The 14472-nt window shown below is 38.1% G+C and overlaps 1 protein-coding gene across 1 annotated transcript in view; it reads left to right on the top strand.

Annotated features, from left to right (window-relative positions):
- DYNC2H1 (dynein cytoplasmic 2 heavy chain 1) overlaps positions 1-14472 on the top strand; it is a 246906-nt gene that overhangs the window by 10870 nt on the left and 221564 nt on the right. Inside the window, 3 exon segments of the mRNA XM_036426957.2 lie at positions 7411-7606; positions 10088-10183; positions 14276-14428. Coding sequence (XP_036282850.2) covers positions 7411-7606; positions 10088-10183; positions 14276-14428 — 445 coding nt within the window.

The raw sequence follows: 14472 nt of genomic DNA on the forward strand, positions 1-14472 counted from the left end.
CCAGCTCTGTGGGAGAAGGAAGTACAGCCCAGAATAGGGTTAATCAAGGAATAAGACTCAAGGCAGACCCAGACTCTGTGCTAAGGAGTCCCTGACCACTGGACAGATGGCATGAAGACATTGGGATTGAACCTCACTGGCAAAAAGTCAGAGGGGAGATCCCTCCCACATGAGGCATCAACAGTCAATTCCCAATTACAACAGGAGAACCCAAACAACACATACAAAGGGCCTTCCTAGAGCATCCAGCTCAGATGAACAGAGTCTATACCACTGGACACTTCAAGATACCTTTAATGTAAGGCCATCCCACAAAGAATGGGAGGCATAGCAGTTCTGTCTAATACATAGAAGCAAATATAAAGAGACTAGAGGCCTGGTGCATGAAATTTGTGCATGGAGGAGGGAGGGGAAGGAGTCCCTCAGTCCAGCCTGCACCCTGTCTAATCTGGGATCCCTCTCACAATCCAGGACTGCTGCCTCCCAACTGCTCGTTTGCCTGCCTTCCTGATTGCCCCTAACCGCTTCTGGTTGCCAGCCTGATCACCCCTTAACCACTCCTCTGCCAGCCTGATTGATGCCAAACTGCTCCCCTGCTGGCTTTTTTGCCCCTAACTTCCCTCCCCTGCAGGCCTGGTCCCTCCCAACTGCCCTCCCCTGCCGGCCATCTTGTGGTGACCATCTTGTATGTTGGAGTGATGGTCAATCTGCATATTACTCTTTTATTAGATAGAATAGAGGCCTGGTGCTTAGGTTGGGGCTAGCTGGTTTGCCCTGAAGGGTGTCCAAGATCAGGATGGGAGTTCCCTTGGGGTGTGGTGCAGCTGGGGGAAGGACCTGTGGTGGTTTGTAGGCCGGCCATGGCCCCTCTCCCTCCCCCTGGTGACCCAAGCGGAGGCCTTGGTATCTGGAATTTATTTATCTTCTACAATTGAAACTTTGTAGCCTGGAGCAGAGCTAAGCCTTTTGCTTGCTCCATGGCGGCAGCCATTTCTGTTGGGGTTTATGTATCTTCTATCATTTAAACTTTGTAGTCTTGAGTGGAGGCCTAGACCAGCAAGGGCAGGTGGAAAGCTTGGCTTCCTCCATTACCAGGGAATCCCAAGCCTCCCTCTTGCTTTCTGTGGCTGTAGCCATCTTGTTTGTGTTTATTTGCATATTTGCTCCTGATTGGCTGTTGAGTGTGGCTTGGGGGTGTGGTTTGTGTGTGTAGTGGCGTTAGTTAATTTGCATGTTACTCTTTTATTAGATAGGATAGCTAATAAGGGGAGACATAGAAACAACCCCAAAGTGAGAGAAAGAATGCCCAGAAAAAGAATTAAATAAGATGGAGGTAAGCAGTCTATTAGAAATAGAGTTCAAAACAATGGTTATAAAGTACAAATTACAATAGCATGAGAAGGGATATAGAGGTCATTAACAAGAACCAGATAGAAATGAAGAATGATATATCTGATATGACCACACTGGAAGGGATTAAAAACAGATTGGATGAAGCAGACAACTGAATCAGTGACTTGGAAAACAAGGTTCGAAATAGATACACAATTAGAGCAGCAAATAGAAAAAAGAATTAAAAAGTAGGAAGATGGCGTAAGGGAGCTCTGGGACAACATGAAATATAGGAATGCCAGAAAGGGCAGAGGATGAGAAAGGAATAGAGAACAAATTTAAAGAAATAATGACAGAAAACTTCCCCAACCTGGTTAAGGAAAATGCCACGCAAGTTCAGGAGGCACAGAGCATCCTAATCAAGATGAACTCCAAGAGACCCACATGTAGACACATCACAATTAAAATGGCAGATGTTAAAAACCATCTTAATGGCCTCAAGAGAGAGAAAATTAATACAAAGGGGTTCCTATTAGAATGGCAACTAACGTCCCTAAAGAAACATTTCAGGCCCGAAGTGAGTGGCCATGAAGTATGCAAAGTAATTAAAAGCAAGGTCCTAAATCAAAGACTACTGTATCCAGTGAGGCTATCACGTAAATTTGAATGTGAAACAAAAGGCTTTCCAGACAAAAAGATCTTAAAGGAGTACAATACCACCAAGCCAGCAATGCAAGAAATATAAAAGGGACTATTTCAAGAAGAAGAAAAGGAGAGGGGAGCATAGGCATAAAGAAAATAAAAACGGCAACAAACAAATATCTATAATAATTTTAAATTTAAATGGACTAAGTGATCTAGTCAAAAGACATAGTGTGACTGGATAAGAAACATGACCCATATATACTAGAGTGCTATCTACAAGAGACACACCTCAGAAAAAAAAGACAGAGACTGAGAGTGAAAGGATGGAAAAATATATTCCATGCAAAAGGAAAGGAAAAAAAAAAAAAGACACTGGAGTAGCAATACTCATCAAAGAAGATTTCAAAATGAAGGCCATAACAAGGGACAAAGAAGGCCACTTCATACTAGTAAAGGGATTGATTAAAAAAGAAAATATTACCCTTGTAAACATACATGCACCCAATATAGGAGCATTCAAGAACATTAAAAAACTCTTGATGGGTCTTATGGGACAGATTGACAGCAGTACTTTAACACCCTATTGAGATCTTGGGATAAATCTTCCAGACAAAAAACAAGGAAACAAGCCTTAAATGACACACTAGATCAGATGGATCTAATTGATATTTGTGGAACATTTCACCCCAACACAACAGAATGTATATTCAAGTGCACATGGAACATTGTTAAAGATAGGCTTCATGCTACTGCACAAAAACAAGTCTACAAATTCAAGAAGATTGATATAACACCAAGCATCTTCTCAGATCACAATGACATGAAGTTAGAAATAAAGTACAATAAAATACTCAGAAAATACTAAAATACATGGAGGCTAGTAGAAGGTTATTAAACAATGAATATGGTTATCAATGAGATCAAGGAAGAAATTAAGTCTTCCTGGAAACAAATGAAAAAAAACAAAACAAACAAAACACAAAACCTATGTTTGGGACACAGTGAAAGCAGTTCTGAGAGGGAATTCCTACCTTAAGAAACAAGAAAAATGACTAATAAACTAACCTAAAATCTAAAGGAAATAGAAGGGAACAGCAAGAAAATCCAAAGGAAGTAGAATGAAGGGAATTATAAAGATCAGCGGGAATAAATGACATAGTGACTTAAAAACTATAGTACAAAAGATTAATAAATCCAAGAGCTGCTTTGAAAAGATAAGCAAGATTAATGAACTAGTTAGACTCTATAAGAAACAAAGAGAGAGGACCCAAATAAATCAGACGAGGAGAGGTGATATAACAATGGACACCACAGAAATGCAAAGGACTGTAAGCAAATACTATGAACAACTATATACCAACAAACTGGCAAACCTGGATGAAATGGACAGATTCCTTGAAACATACAATCTTCCAAGACTCAATTAGGTAGAATCAGAAAACCTGAATAGGCAAGTAACAGCTGATGAAATTGAAGCAATAATTTAAAAACTTTCAGCAAACAAAAGCCCTGAACTGGATGGATTTATTGATGAATTCTACCAAAAATTCAAATAAGAACTAACACATATCCTCAAAATAGTCCAAAAAAATTCAAGAGGAAGGAACACTTCTAGGCTCTTTTTATGAAGCCAGCATTATCCTAATTAAAAAACCAGATTAAGACACTACAAAGAAAAGTACAGGCCAATATCCTTGATGAACACAGATGCTAAAATCCTCACCAAATATTAGCAAATTGACCCAGTAATATGCTAAAAAGATCATATATCATAATCAAGTGGCATTTATTCCAGGAATGCAAGACTGGTACAATATTCACCTTCTCTATTAAAATTCCAATGGCATACTTCACAGAGTTAGAAAAATACTCTAAAAATTTATTTGGAACCATAAAATACGCGAATAGCTGTAGCAATCTTGAGAAATAAGAATGAAGTAGGAGAGATCTCAATACCAGGTATCAAACTATACTACAAAGCGATTATAACCAAAAACAGCCTGGTACTGGCACAAGAACAGGCATCTAGAACAATGGGTCAGAACAGAAATCCCAGAAATTGACCTACATCATTACAGTCAATATTTGACAAAGAATGCAAGAACATACAATGGAGTAAAGACTGTCTCTTCAACAAGTAGTGCTGGGAAAACCTGACAGACACATACCAGTTGATGAAACTAGACACAATACACAAGAATAAACTCAAGGTGGATAAAAGACTTAAATGGAAGTCATGAAAACATAAAAACTGTAGTAAAAAACATAGGCAGTAAAATATCAGACATCTTTATGCAGCAGTATGTTTATGGATGCAACTCGGAGGGCAAAGTAAACTAAGGAGAAAATAAACAAATAGGACTACATCAAAATAATAAGGTTCTTCTCAGTAAAATAAATCATTAAATTGAAAAGGAATTCCACTGCTTGGGAGAAAACATTTACCAATGACCCATCTGATAAGACGTGAGTATACAAAATATGTTAAGTACTCATGCGACTCAACAAAAAGAAGACAATCCAATTAAAAAATTGGCAGAGGAAGTGAATATCTATTTTTTCAAAGAGGACATAGAAATGGCCAGGAGTCACATGAAAAACTGCTCAAAGTCACTAATCATCAGAGAAATGCAAATTAAAACCACAATGAGATATCACCTCCCACCTGTCAGAATGGCTGACATAAAAACATCAACAAACAGCAAATGCTGGCAAGGATGTGGAGAGAAGGGAACAGTAGTTTACTGCTGGTGGGAATGCAGATTTGTATAAGCCACTATGGGAAACAGTATGGCGTTTCCTCAAAAAAATTAAAAATACGACTTCTGTTTGACCCAGTCATCCCACTTCTGGAAAAAACCCTAAAAACCCCCAAACTACCAATGGGAAAGAATATATGCACACCTGTGTTCATAGCCATTTTACTTATAACTATAGGCCCAGTTCACGAGACTCATGCACGGGGAGTGGTCCCTCAGCCCAGCCTCTGCGCTCTAACTGTCTGAGAGTCCTGTGATCCATCACCCCAAAGAGCTAGGCCTTGCCCACCTGACTGGGGCTCCGAGATGGATCCCCTTCATAGAGGGAGGTCCCACCCACCTGCTGCAGCCTGCTGGTCAATGGCCTGGGCCTCCCTCTTTGGGGAGATTGTGGTGGCCCCCCAATTGATTGCCCTGCTGGCTGGTGGCCTGAGCCTCCTTATGTAGGGTGGTCATGGACCCCTCATCAATTGCATCGCACCCACCTTGGCTGGCCCGTCACCAGTGTGTGTCATAGTTGTCATCCAGAAGGTTGTTCGGCTGTCCAGTTTAATTAGCATATTACACTTTCATTATAGATAGGTAGCCAAGATTTGGAAACAGCCCAAGTGCCCATCAGTAGATGAATGGATAAAAAAGTTGTGGGACATTTACACTATGGAATACTACGCAGCTGTAAAAGAGGGATCTCTTACCCTTTGGGACAGCATGGATGCATTTGGAGAATATTATACTAAGTGGAATAAGCCAAAATGAGAAAGACAAATATCACATGATCTCACTTATCTGTGGAACAAAATGAGATCCAAAGCATGGAGGCATGGAACAGACTCACATACCTCGATGTTGGGTTCGGGGGACGAGAAGACAAAAACCAAAGAACTTATATAGTTATATGCATAGCCCATGGGTATGGGCAATAGGTAGTGAAGATCTGGGGAGGTGGGTGGGGGCTGGGAGGAGGGGGAAAAGTGGGGGAAATAGGAGATCCCTGTAATACCATCAATAGTGAAAAATACATTAAAAAAAAAAAACCACACAGAAAACAGGATGGTCTAGAAAAACCATTGTTTCTTTGTCCTGGTACACTTTCCAAGAATATAATTGTTTCTATTTTATTATAGATAGGTAGCCGAGATTTGGAAACAGCCCAAATGCCCATCAGTATTTAAATTTTTAGAAACTTGTTACTTTCTAAAAGTAACTTTATAATATGAAACTTCATTTTCCTTATATTGCTAAGAAGGACAATTAGGTTGTAAGAGATAGTTTCTTAAACTGAATAAATAGTTTCCCCCCTTTTATCTTGCATTTTGGTGTTGGAGGAAGAATAGAAGAACCAAAAGGTGCTAGGGCATAATGACTATAACTTCACCAGTTAATATTTACCCTGTCTATCCTGAACCTAAGATAGGAGAGATGTTCCAGACCAAAAAAAGAAGAAAGAGTTCTTCAGTTAACTAATTTTGGAATCTATTCACTTTTATCACTACAGCTCCAGTGGAGATCCACCCTATACCAAGGGACTGAGACTTGCTGGGAAGAGTCTGTAACTTCGTTCAACACAGTATTTGTTTCCCATTTGACAACGAAACACCCTGACTTCCACTTTTTTTTTTTTTTAACTCATTATTATCCTGAGAGTCAGTGTGTTTTGAACATATTTTAGGATATACTGTTATGTAGAGCCTAATTTTGAAGATTAGATGAGAATAAAAGCAAAAAGGACCACCATAATAATTTTCTGACAGGCTTTATGTTCATATAGAAAAGTTTCGGGTAAATAATTTCAACTTATTTTAAAGTATGCCCTGTTTTATGTGTTTTAAAATAGGCTGAATAGATTTGTTCTTTGCTTTTTAGTAGCTTCTGTCCTTACACCTGCAAGATCTCTTATTTATGGAAGTGATTTAAAAGAATGAGCGTTATATAAATATGATACTGAAAGAAAGGTCATGAAAATATACTTTATGCTTAATTTAGCTCTGCTTACTTTTTACAATTCATGCTGATTTGAGTGTCCCAGTGTAAAATTTGCAATTGTAGCTTTTACATGAAACATAAAGAAAGGACAGTCCTTAGGTAGTAAAACCAAGAGTAGTGAAACATTGGACTATCTCTGTTCCTAAAATTTTGATGTTCTTATAATTGATTAAAGAATTGCTTGGCTGCATGGCTCAGTGGTTGAGTGTTGACCTATGAACCAGGATGTCATGGTTCAGTTCCCTGTCACAGCACATGCCTAGGTTGCAGGCTCAATCCCCGGTGTGGGGCGTGCAGGAGGCAGTGGATCAATGATTCTCTCATCACTAATGTTTCTCTCTCTCTCTCTCTCTAATCAATTAAAAAAAAGTATTAAAGAACCAAATAAGAGGAGTAAAAAAAACCCCACAAACTTTTATAAAATGAATCAAAAATTTTTTTCTTTATGGTGTATATATCAGTTTTGAATCTTAGTTGAAAGTTGAGAGATTGATTTTTATGAATTCAAAAGTTCTTGGTTGAAATATTGTTATATTTTAGCCATTACAGTTTATCAAGATCTGAATTGTGAGATACTGTGTGTAAAAAGAAAACACGTTGAAAACTATAATTAAATTTTTTCTTTTACCTTGAATTAACTTTAGAAGAGTGAGAACATGAAACTTAAAAAGTCAATCATTTTGTTTTGCAGTATTGAGGCTAACAGTAGAATTATGGAATTGGATTCTAATGATGGATCATTAAAAGTGCATTATTCAGATCGGTTGGTGATTCTTCTGAGAGAAGTTCGTCAACTTTCTGCACTTGGCTTTGTTATTCCTGCCAAAATACAGCAAGTTGCAAACATTGCACAGAAATTCTGCAAGCAAGCAATTATTCTTAAACAGGTATGAAATTATATATTTGAAAACATGGCTATTCTGAGTTCATTGTATTTGGATATTTGTTTTCTACTTTTAATTTTTTTAGGCTAATATAATGACACAATTAACTGATGAAATTGATTTGTTACACAATTTTCTTTGAAAATGTTATAGGCATTTAATAATTTAAGGTATTGCTTTTCATTTTAAAAGCTTTAAGAAAGATAGGATATTATATTGTCTTTTCATCTTTCTTTCATGTTACTTGCATGGGTCTTAAAGGACCTTCTAATTAAAGGAGATCTTCTGCCTGCTTTCAAGAGGCAGATTCTTAGACAATTACCAGGCTGATCTTAGTTATTTCCTCAATCTATAATACCTGTTTAGCTCATTACCATAATTTCATTTACCAGTTTAAAGCCAACTATTATCACCTCATTTACTATGTCCTTGGCACAGTATACAAGGCCCTTCTTTAATTATGTACTAACCTTACTGGTTATGACCTTCACTATCTATATTTTCCCCTCATATTGGACCGGTTCATGATTATATGAAATGGAATGTGGCTCCATACACTGATTCCTGTATTTTCTGATTAGAAAACTCAAAAGTCTTCCTTTAATCCTCAATTCAAAATTCACTCTCTTGGTTGTGTCTTCTTTTAGTTGATTGTTCCTTATTCTGTGTGCAGTGTGCAAATCACTTTTTTTTTTTTTTTTAATTTTCTCTCTCACTTGATAGTTAGGATTGAGAAGGCCAGGACAGTATCTTGTGTATTTGGTCTCTCACTTATTATTTTCTTCAACAAAGATTAATTGAGCACCTGTACCACCAGTTACAGTGTAGTAAGGATAAAATAATCACTATATTACAGTCATACTCTAGCTCAGAATTTCTCAACTTCTGACATCTTGTTCATTATAAGATGTTTTTAGCAGCATCTTTGGCCAGTAGCATGAGCATAGTCCTAACAATAAAAAATATCTCCAGACATTGCCAAATGTAGCTTTGGGTGCAAATCAAATATGGTTATAAGTTTGTTTACATTACATTCCACACTTTCAGATATCACACTTCAATTCCACACTTAAATACTTATTCAATATTGTATTTATCCTTATTACCATTACTATAACAGAATCACTGGTCTAGTGGGAGAGAGCAAACTAAACATTGAGTTCTCATTAAATATCAAACCTTCTGATAGATGTCTTATTTATATTAATCTCCTGACTAGTCTAATTGGGATCAAATTTGTAACAGGTTTTTCACACAGCTAACAAATTGTGAAGCTGGGATTTGATACCAAGTCTCTCTGATTTCAAAGCTCATATGTATTACAGTACAGTTCATAGAGTGATGGCAGATATGTGAACATATCAATATGGTATTTAATATATTATGAGTACCATATTATAGATGTTTACAAAGTCCAGTGAGAGCATAGACGTAGTAGCTTCCAATTATTTTCCTGGGTAGAGGTAGAGATAGTTTCAGGTAAATTTTTTTCAGAGAAATGCTGTTTGATGTGAGTCTGGAAGAGTTTTATTAAAAGCATAAGGGGTTGAGATGGGTGATCATTTCAGAGAGAGGGATTGCATATTCAAAAGCAGAGAGTCTTGTATCCTAAGTATTTAGCTTAACACAATAGGAGCTCAAAAGAAGAATGAATGATAACATAGTATTTGTATTTACCCCTGGAAGAACAACTGGGAAAATCTATTTATGTATACCTTTGCTTATGAGTAGACATTTAGCTGGAGTAGAGTAGTAGGATGTTGGATAGATAATAAAATTTCCAGATTGTTGTAATAGTATATGTTCTTTTGTTTTTAGTTTTCCTGATTTTGGACTTTTTCTCAATGTATTGGGAAGTCATTGGAAGGTTTTGAGTATGCAAATGGTATATGACTTATATTTAAGAAAGGACCACTCTGGTTGACTTGGAGACTTTGCATAGACAATAAGAGGCCCTACTGGGAAATAGAGAGACCAGTTAGGAGGCTGCTTCACTGGTCTTGTCAAGAGATGAGGTTGCTTGGAATGGGAGGGGATTGATTGAGGTGGTAAAGTAGTTGGATTCCATATATATTATCTAAGTATATAGTCAATAGACTTCACTAATGTGGTATGTGAGAGAAGAATAAGGACAATGCAAATTTATATGATTTTTTTGGTCTAAGAAATGTACAAATCATTGTGTTATATACTAGAAGAGGAAGGAGCAGGTTTGGAGAGTTGCAAGGATAAAGAGTTCAGGTTTTTTTTTTTTTTAGCACTTAACATGGTTTTCCGGTTTCCTCTGTGTTCTCTGTGAGGCTGTACTTTTGAGTCCAGGGACTAGGTTTTATAATATTTGTTTAATTAGCCCCCAGGACATGACTTGCCAAATTATAGGTCAACACACATTTGCTGGTTGCATATAATAATACATGAATAAAAACAAAATGGTAAGTACACTAATTATTACTGACTTTTGTTAATTGGACTTTTACTTTGTAGGTGGCACATTTTTACAATTCTATCGATCAACAAATGATTCAAAGTCAGAGACCAATGATGTTACAATCTGCCTTAGCATTTGAACAGATAATTAAGGTAAATGGACTTTTCATGTTTTTATAATTAGTTTTTACATGTGAAATATTTCTTATTTCTTAGTTTTTCAGTGTATCTTTCAGCTCAATACAGCCATTGATATAAGACTTTTTATTTTTATAATCATCACCTGTGGATATTTTTCCATTGATTTTTAGAGGAAGTTGAAGGGAGAGGGTGAGACAGGGAGAGAAACATCAACGTGAGAAAGACACATTGATTCGTTGCCTCCTGCACGTGCCCCAGTCTGGATGGAACCTGAAACTGCGGTATATGCCCTTGACACTTCAGTCTGCAGGCCAATGCTCTATCCACTAAGTCAGTGGTCAGCAAACTCATTAGTCAACAGAGCCAAATATTAACAGTACAATGATTGAAATTTCTTTTGAGAGCCAAATTTTTTAAACTTAAACTATATAGTTAGGTACATTGTTATTAACTTAATTAGGGTATGTGGTATTTAAAAAAAATGTATTTTATTGATTTTTTTTCAGAAAGGAAGAGAGAGGGATAGAGAGTTAGAAACATCGATCAGCTGCCTCCTGCACACCCCCTACTGAGGATGTGCCCACAACCAAGGTATAGGCCCTTGACTGGAATTGAACCTGGGACCTTTCAGTTCGCAGACTGACGCTCTATCCACTGAGCCAAACTGGTTTTGGCTAAGTAGGCTTTTTAAGGGATAATAATCAGACTTACTATGTTAACTCTTTTCTGCACACTAGTACTCAGGCTTAAAATGAACTAGAAGTTATATAAATCTACAGGAAATCTATAAATAAATAAATAAGCTTATATAAAACCTATAACATATTTACAGATATTGTAAAACCATTTTTTCCTGTTGCCAAAGCTCAATACAAGTTTATAATGGGGAAAATTTAAAAATTTAGGTAAACAAAAAGAATAAAAAAAGATCTTATAATCTTACCACCAAGATATGGCTATTCTCAACAGTCTGGTGTATAGCTTTTAAACTGTGCTTTCTACATATATTTAAAGTGTACTTTTTGGAATTAGGATCATATTTTATTATTTTGATCTTTTCAACTAATATATAGATTATATACAGTATATATATATTTTTAATTTTTATTGATTAAAGTATTACATGTTTTGTTTTTTCCTCCTATTGACCTCTCCCCAGCCACTCCCATCCCCCAACACATGCCCTCACTTCTCTAGTGTCTGTGTCCATTGGTTATTTTAATTGTAAGCCTTTAGAGTTTTTCTTTTCTAATAAATGTATTCAAAATATCATGAGCCCTTATCAGTTTGGGTCAGTGGTAGAGAATTGGCCCATGGACTGAGGGTTGTGAATTTGATACCTGTCAAGGCCACATATCTTGGTTGAATACTTGATCCCCATCCCTGGTTGGGGTGTGTGTATAAGGCAACCAATTAATGTGTCTCTCTCACATCCATATTTCTCTTTCTTTGTATCTCCCCCTCCCTTCCATTCTCTAAAAACCAATGGAAAAAGTATCCCAGTATGAGGATTAACAACAACAAAAATAATATTTTGATATTTCTGAAGAGAAAACTCATTTTAAGAAATTGGGTGTGATAACTAAATACTTTTGTTATTTGTAGCATGTTAAATGAGACATAGTGGTGGATAAAACACTGAGATAGGAGGAGAGAGAACACTGTGGTTCTTTATAATTCTTTGGCAAGTGGTTAGAGTGTTGGCCTTTGGACTGAAGGGACGTGGTTTCAATTATGGTTGAGTGCATGTACCTTGGTTGCAGGCTCAATCCCTGGCCCTGGTTTCTTTCTGTTTCTCCCCATCTCTTCCACTCCCTTAAAAAAAAAAAAAAAAAAAAAAAAATCAATGTGAAGAATATCCACAAGTGCCGAAACCAGTTTGACTCAGTGGATGGAGCGTTGGTCTGCAGACTGAAAGGTCCCATGTTCGATTTCCCATTGGGGGCATGTGACTTGGTTGCCGGCACATCCCTGGTGGCAAGGGGGCAGGGGGCGCGGGCATGGGTTCAGGAGGCAGCTGTTCAGTGTTTCTCATTGATGTGTCTGGCTCTCTGTCCCTCTCCCTGCCTCTTTGTAGAAAATCAATAAAATATATTAAAAAAAAAAATCCACAGGTGAGGATTAACAACAACAACAACAAAATAATAAAACTCTGGCCACTCATATGTTGTAGCATATTGGAAGGACTCTATTTTCATATTCTCAAGGAATACAATGTTAAGTTCTGTGTAGTAATCCTACATAATAAAAGACTAATGTGCTAAATGTGCTAAATGTTCTAAATGTGTTAAATGTTCAGCCATTTAACCAATCAAAGTATAATATGTTAATGATATGCTAAGGCTGCTCAACTGCTTGCTATGACGTGCACTGACCACCAAGGGGTAGACACTAACTGGTATGTTAGCTTGCTGCTGGGGTCCAGCCAGTCGGGACTGAGCGAGATGGGCTGGATACGCCCTGGATGGGTCCCTCCCATGGTACCTCCCTGACTGGCCAACCCTGGTCCCTCCTTGGCTTCAATTCCCCATGGGGGCCCTCATCCTGGCCTGCACCCTCTTGTAATCTGGGTCCCCTCGGGGGATGTTGGCGAGCTGGTTTCGGCCTGATCCCATAAGCCAGGCTGAGGGACCCCACTGGTGCATGAATTCATGCATTGGGTCTCCAATTATTAATAAATGCTTTAGAACTGATTCACAGAATATTTTATTGAATTTATTATATAACTAGAGGCCCAGCACATGAATTCATATATAGGTAGGGTCCTTTGGGAAATCCCACCCCTGCAGAGATCAGGCCACAGTTTGTGGCCCCAACCTCATAGCCCCATAGCCCAACCTGGCATTCTGCCTTGGCCTGGCCCCTCACCTGCTCCACCATCCATCTGTGGAGTGATCAATCTGGGCCGGGCCTTCCACTCGGCTTCCTTAGCTCCTGGGAGTCAGACAGTAGTCCTGCTTCCTTCTGCCACCACTGGTCACTGTCTGCAGGGTGATCGGCTAGTCTTTTGAGGCCCCGCTTGCACCCACCTTGACCTGGCACTGCCTACTCACTTGCTCTACCATCCTACTGTTGTCCTGCTCTCGTTGGGTCCCATCAGGGCCAGCAGCGCCTCCACTGCTGCCAGCTGCCAATGCTGTGTTGCCAATGCCTGTCATGTTCTGTGCCACCCCCTGGTGGTCAGCGTACGACACAGCGAGCGGTCGAACTCCCAGTTGAACGACCGTCTGAGGGGACAATTTGCATATTAGGCTTTCATTATATAGTATTGTTTAATTTCATTTACTCATCATCTATCTATTGAGGCTCTTCTGTTTTTCAGAAACTTGCTATACTTCACTATTCAATTGGTATAGAACCTTCTATTATGTCTCTCTATCCTCTCTCCTCTTACATGTTTGTCTTAAGTATTCCCTCTTCATATGTAGAGCACTACATCAGATGTTGTTATAAAATTTCATTTTAATAATTTGGTAAGATTTAGGAAACTCATGCAAAGTAGTATAGTTCAACCTATTGACATTACCTTGGCAGGGGAGTTTGAGTGCTGCCTGCTTTTGCTAAGCAGGGGATGAGAGATCAACTCTCTACTTGGTCTCACTGAAATATCAGAGAAGTGTTTTTTTTACTGGTGTTGGCTTGCACAGGGTGGGTATTGCTAAAAGGCGTTTCTAGCAGGCGACTGTTTTCCTAGCCCTTTGGCGAGAAGAAATAGGTGTTTTCCGGAGCTTTATTTGTCTAGATTGGAGGCTTCTTCAGTGTCCTTTCCTGGAGATATGGGAAACAGTAGGGAAACCCAGGTATCTTGTTCCTTAATTCATAAGACTTGTTCACGGTCTATTTCTTCTTACTTCTACGTTTCACTCTTCCTATGATTGTTTGTTATGTTAGGTACAGGGTTTTTTACTTGTAAGAGGGAGAACCTGGAATGAATGAGGCTACTCAATGTTGGTCAGATTGTCTTATTATTTATAAAATGGGAATATTATGCTCTTTTTATTGCAGGTTGGTGGGTGCTAGGAATTACTGGAATTATGATGTAGAATATGGAATTTTTGGGAAAAAAGTAATGCATTTAAATACTAACTGCTATTTGTACCTTAGAATTCAAAAGCTGGAAGTGGGGGAAAGTCACAAATTACTTGGGATAATCCTAACGAGTTAGAAGGCTACATTCAAAAGCTCCAAAGTGCTGCTGACCGACTTGCCACTGAAAATAGAAAGCTGAGAAAATGGCACATTACATTTTGTGAAAAGGTATACTTTATTTATAAAATTGAATGAGCTATAAATAGTATTAT

Source organism: Pipistrellus kuhlii, unplaced genomic scaffold (genome assembly GCF_014108245.1).
Source record: "Pipistrellus kuhlii isolate mPipKuh1 unplaced genomic scaffold, mPipKuh1.p scaffold_m20_p_9, whole genome shotgun sequence".
Lineage (NCBI taxonomy): Eukaryota > Metazoa > Chordata > Mammalia > Chiroptera > Vespertilionidae > Pipistrellus > Pipistrellus kuhlii.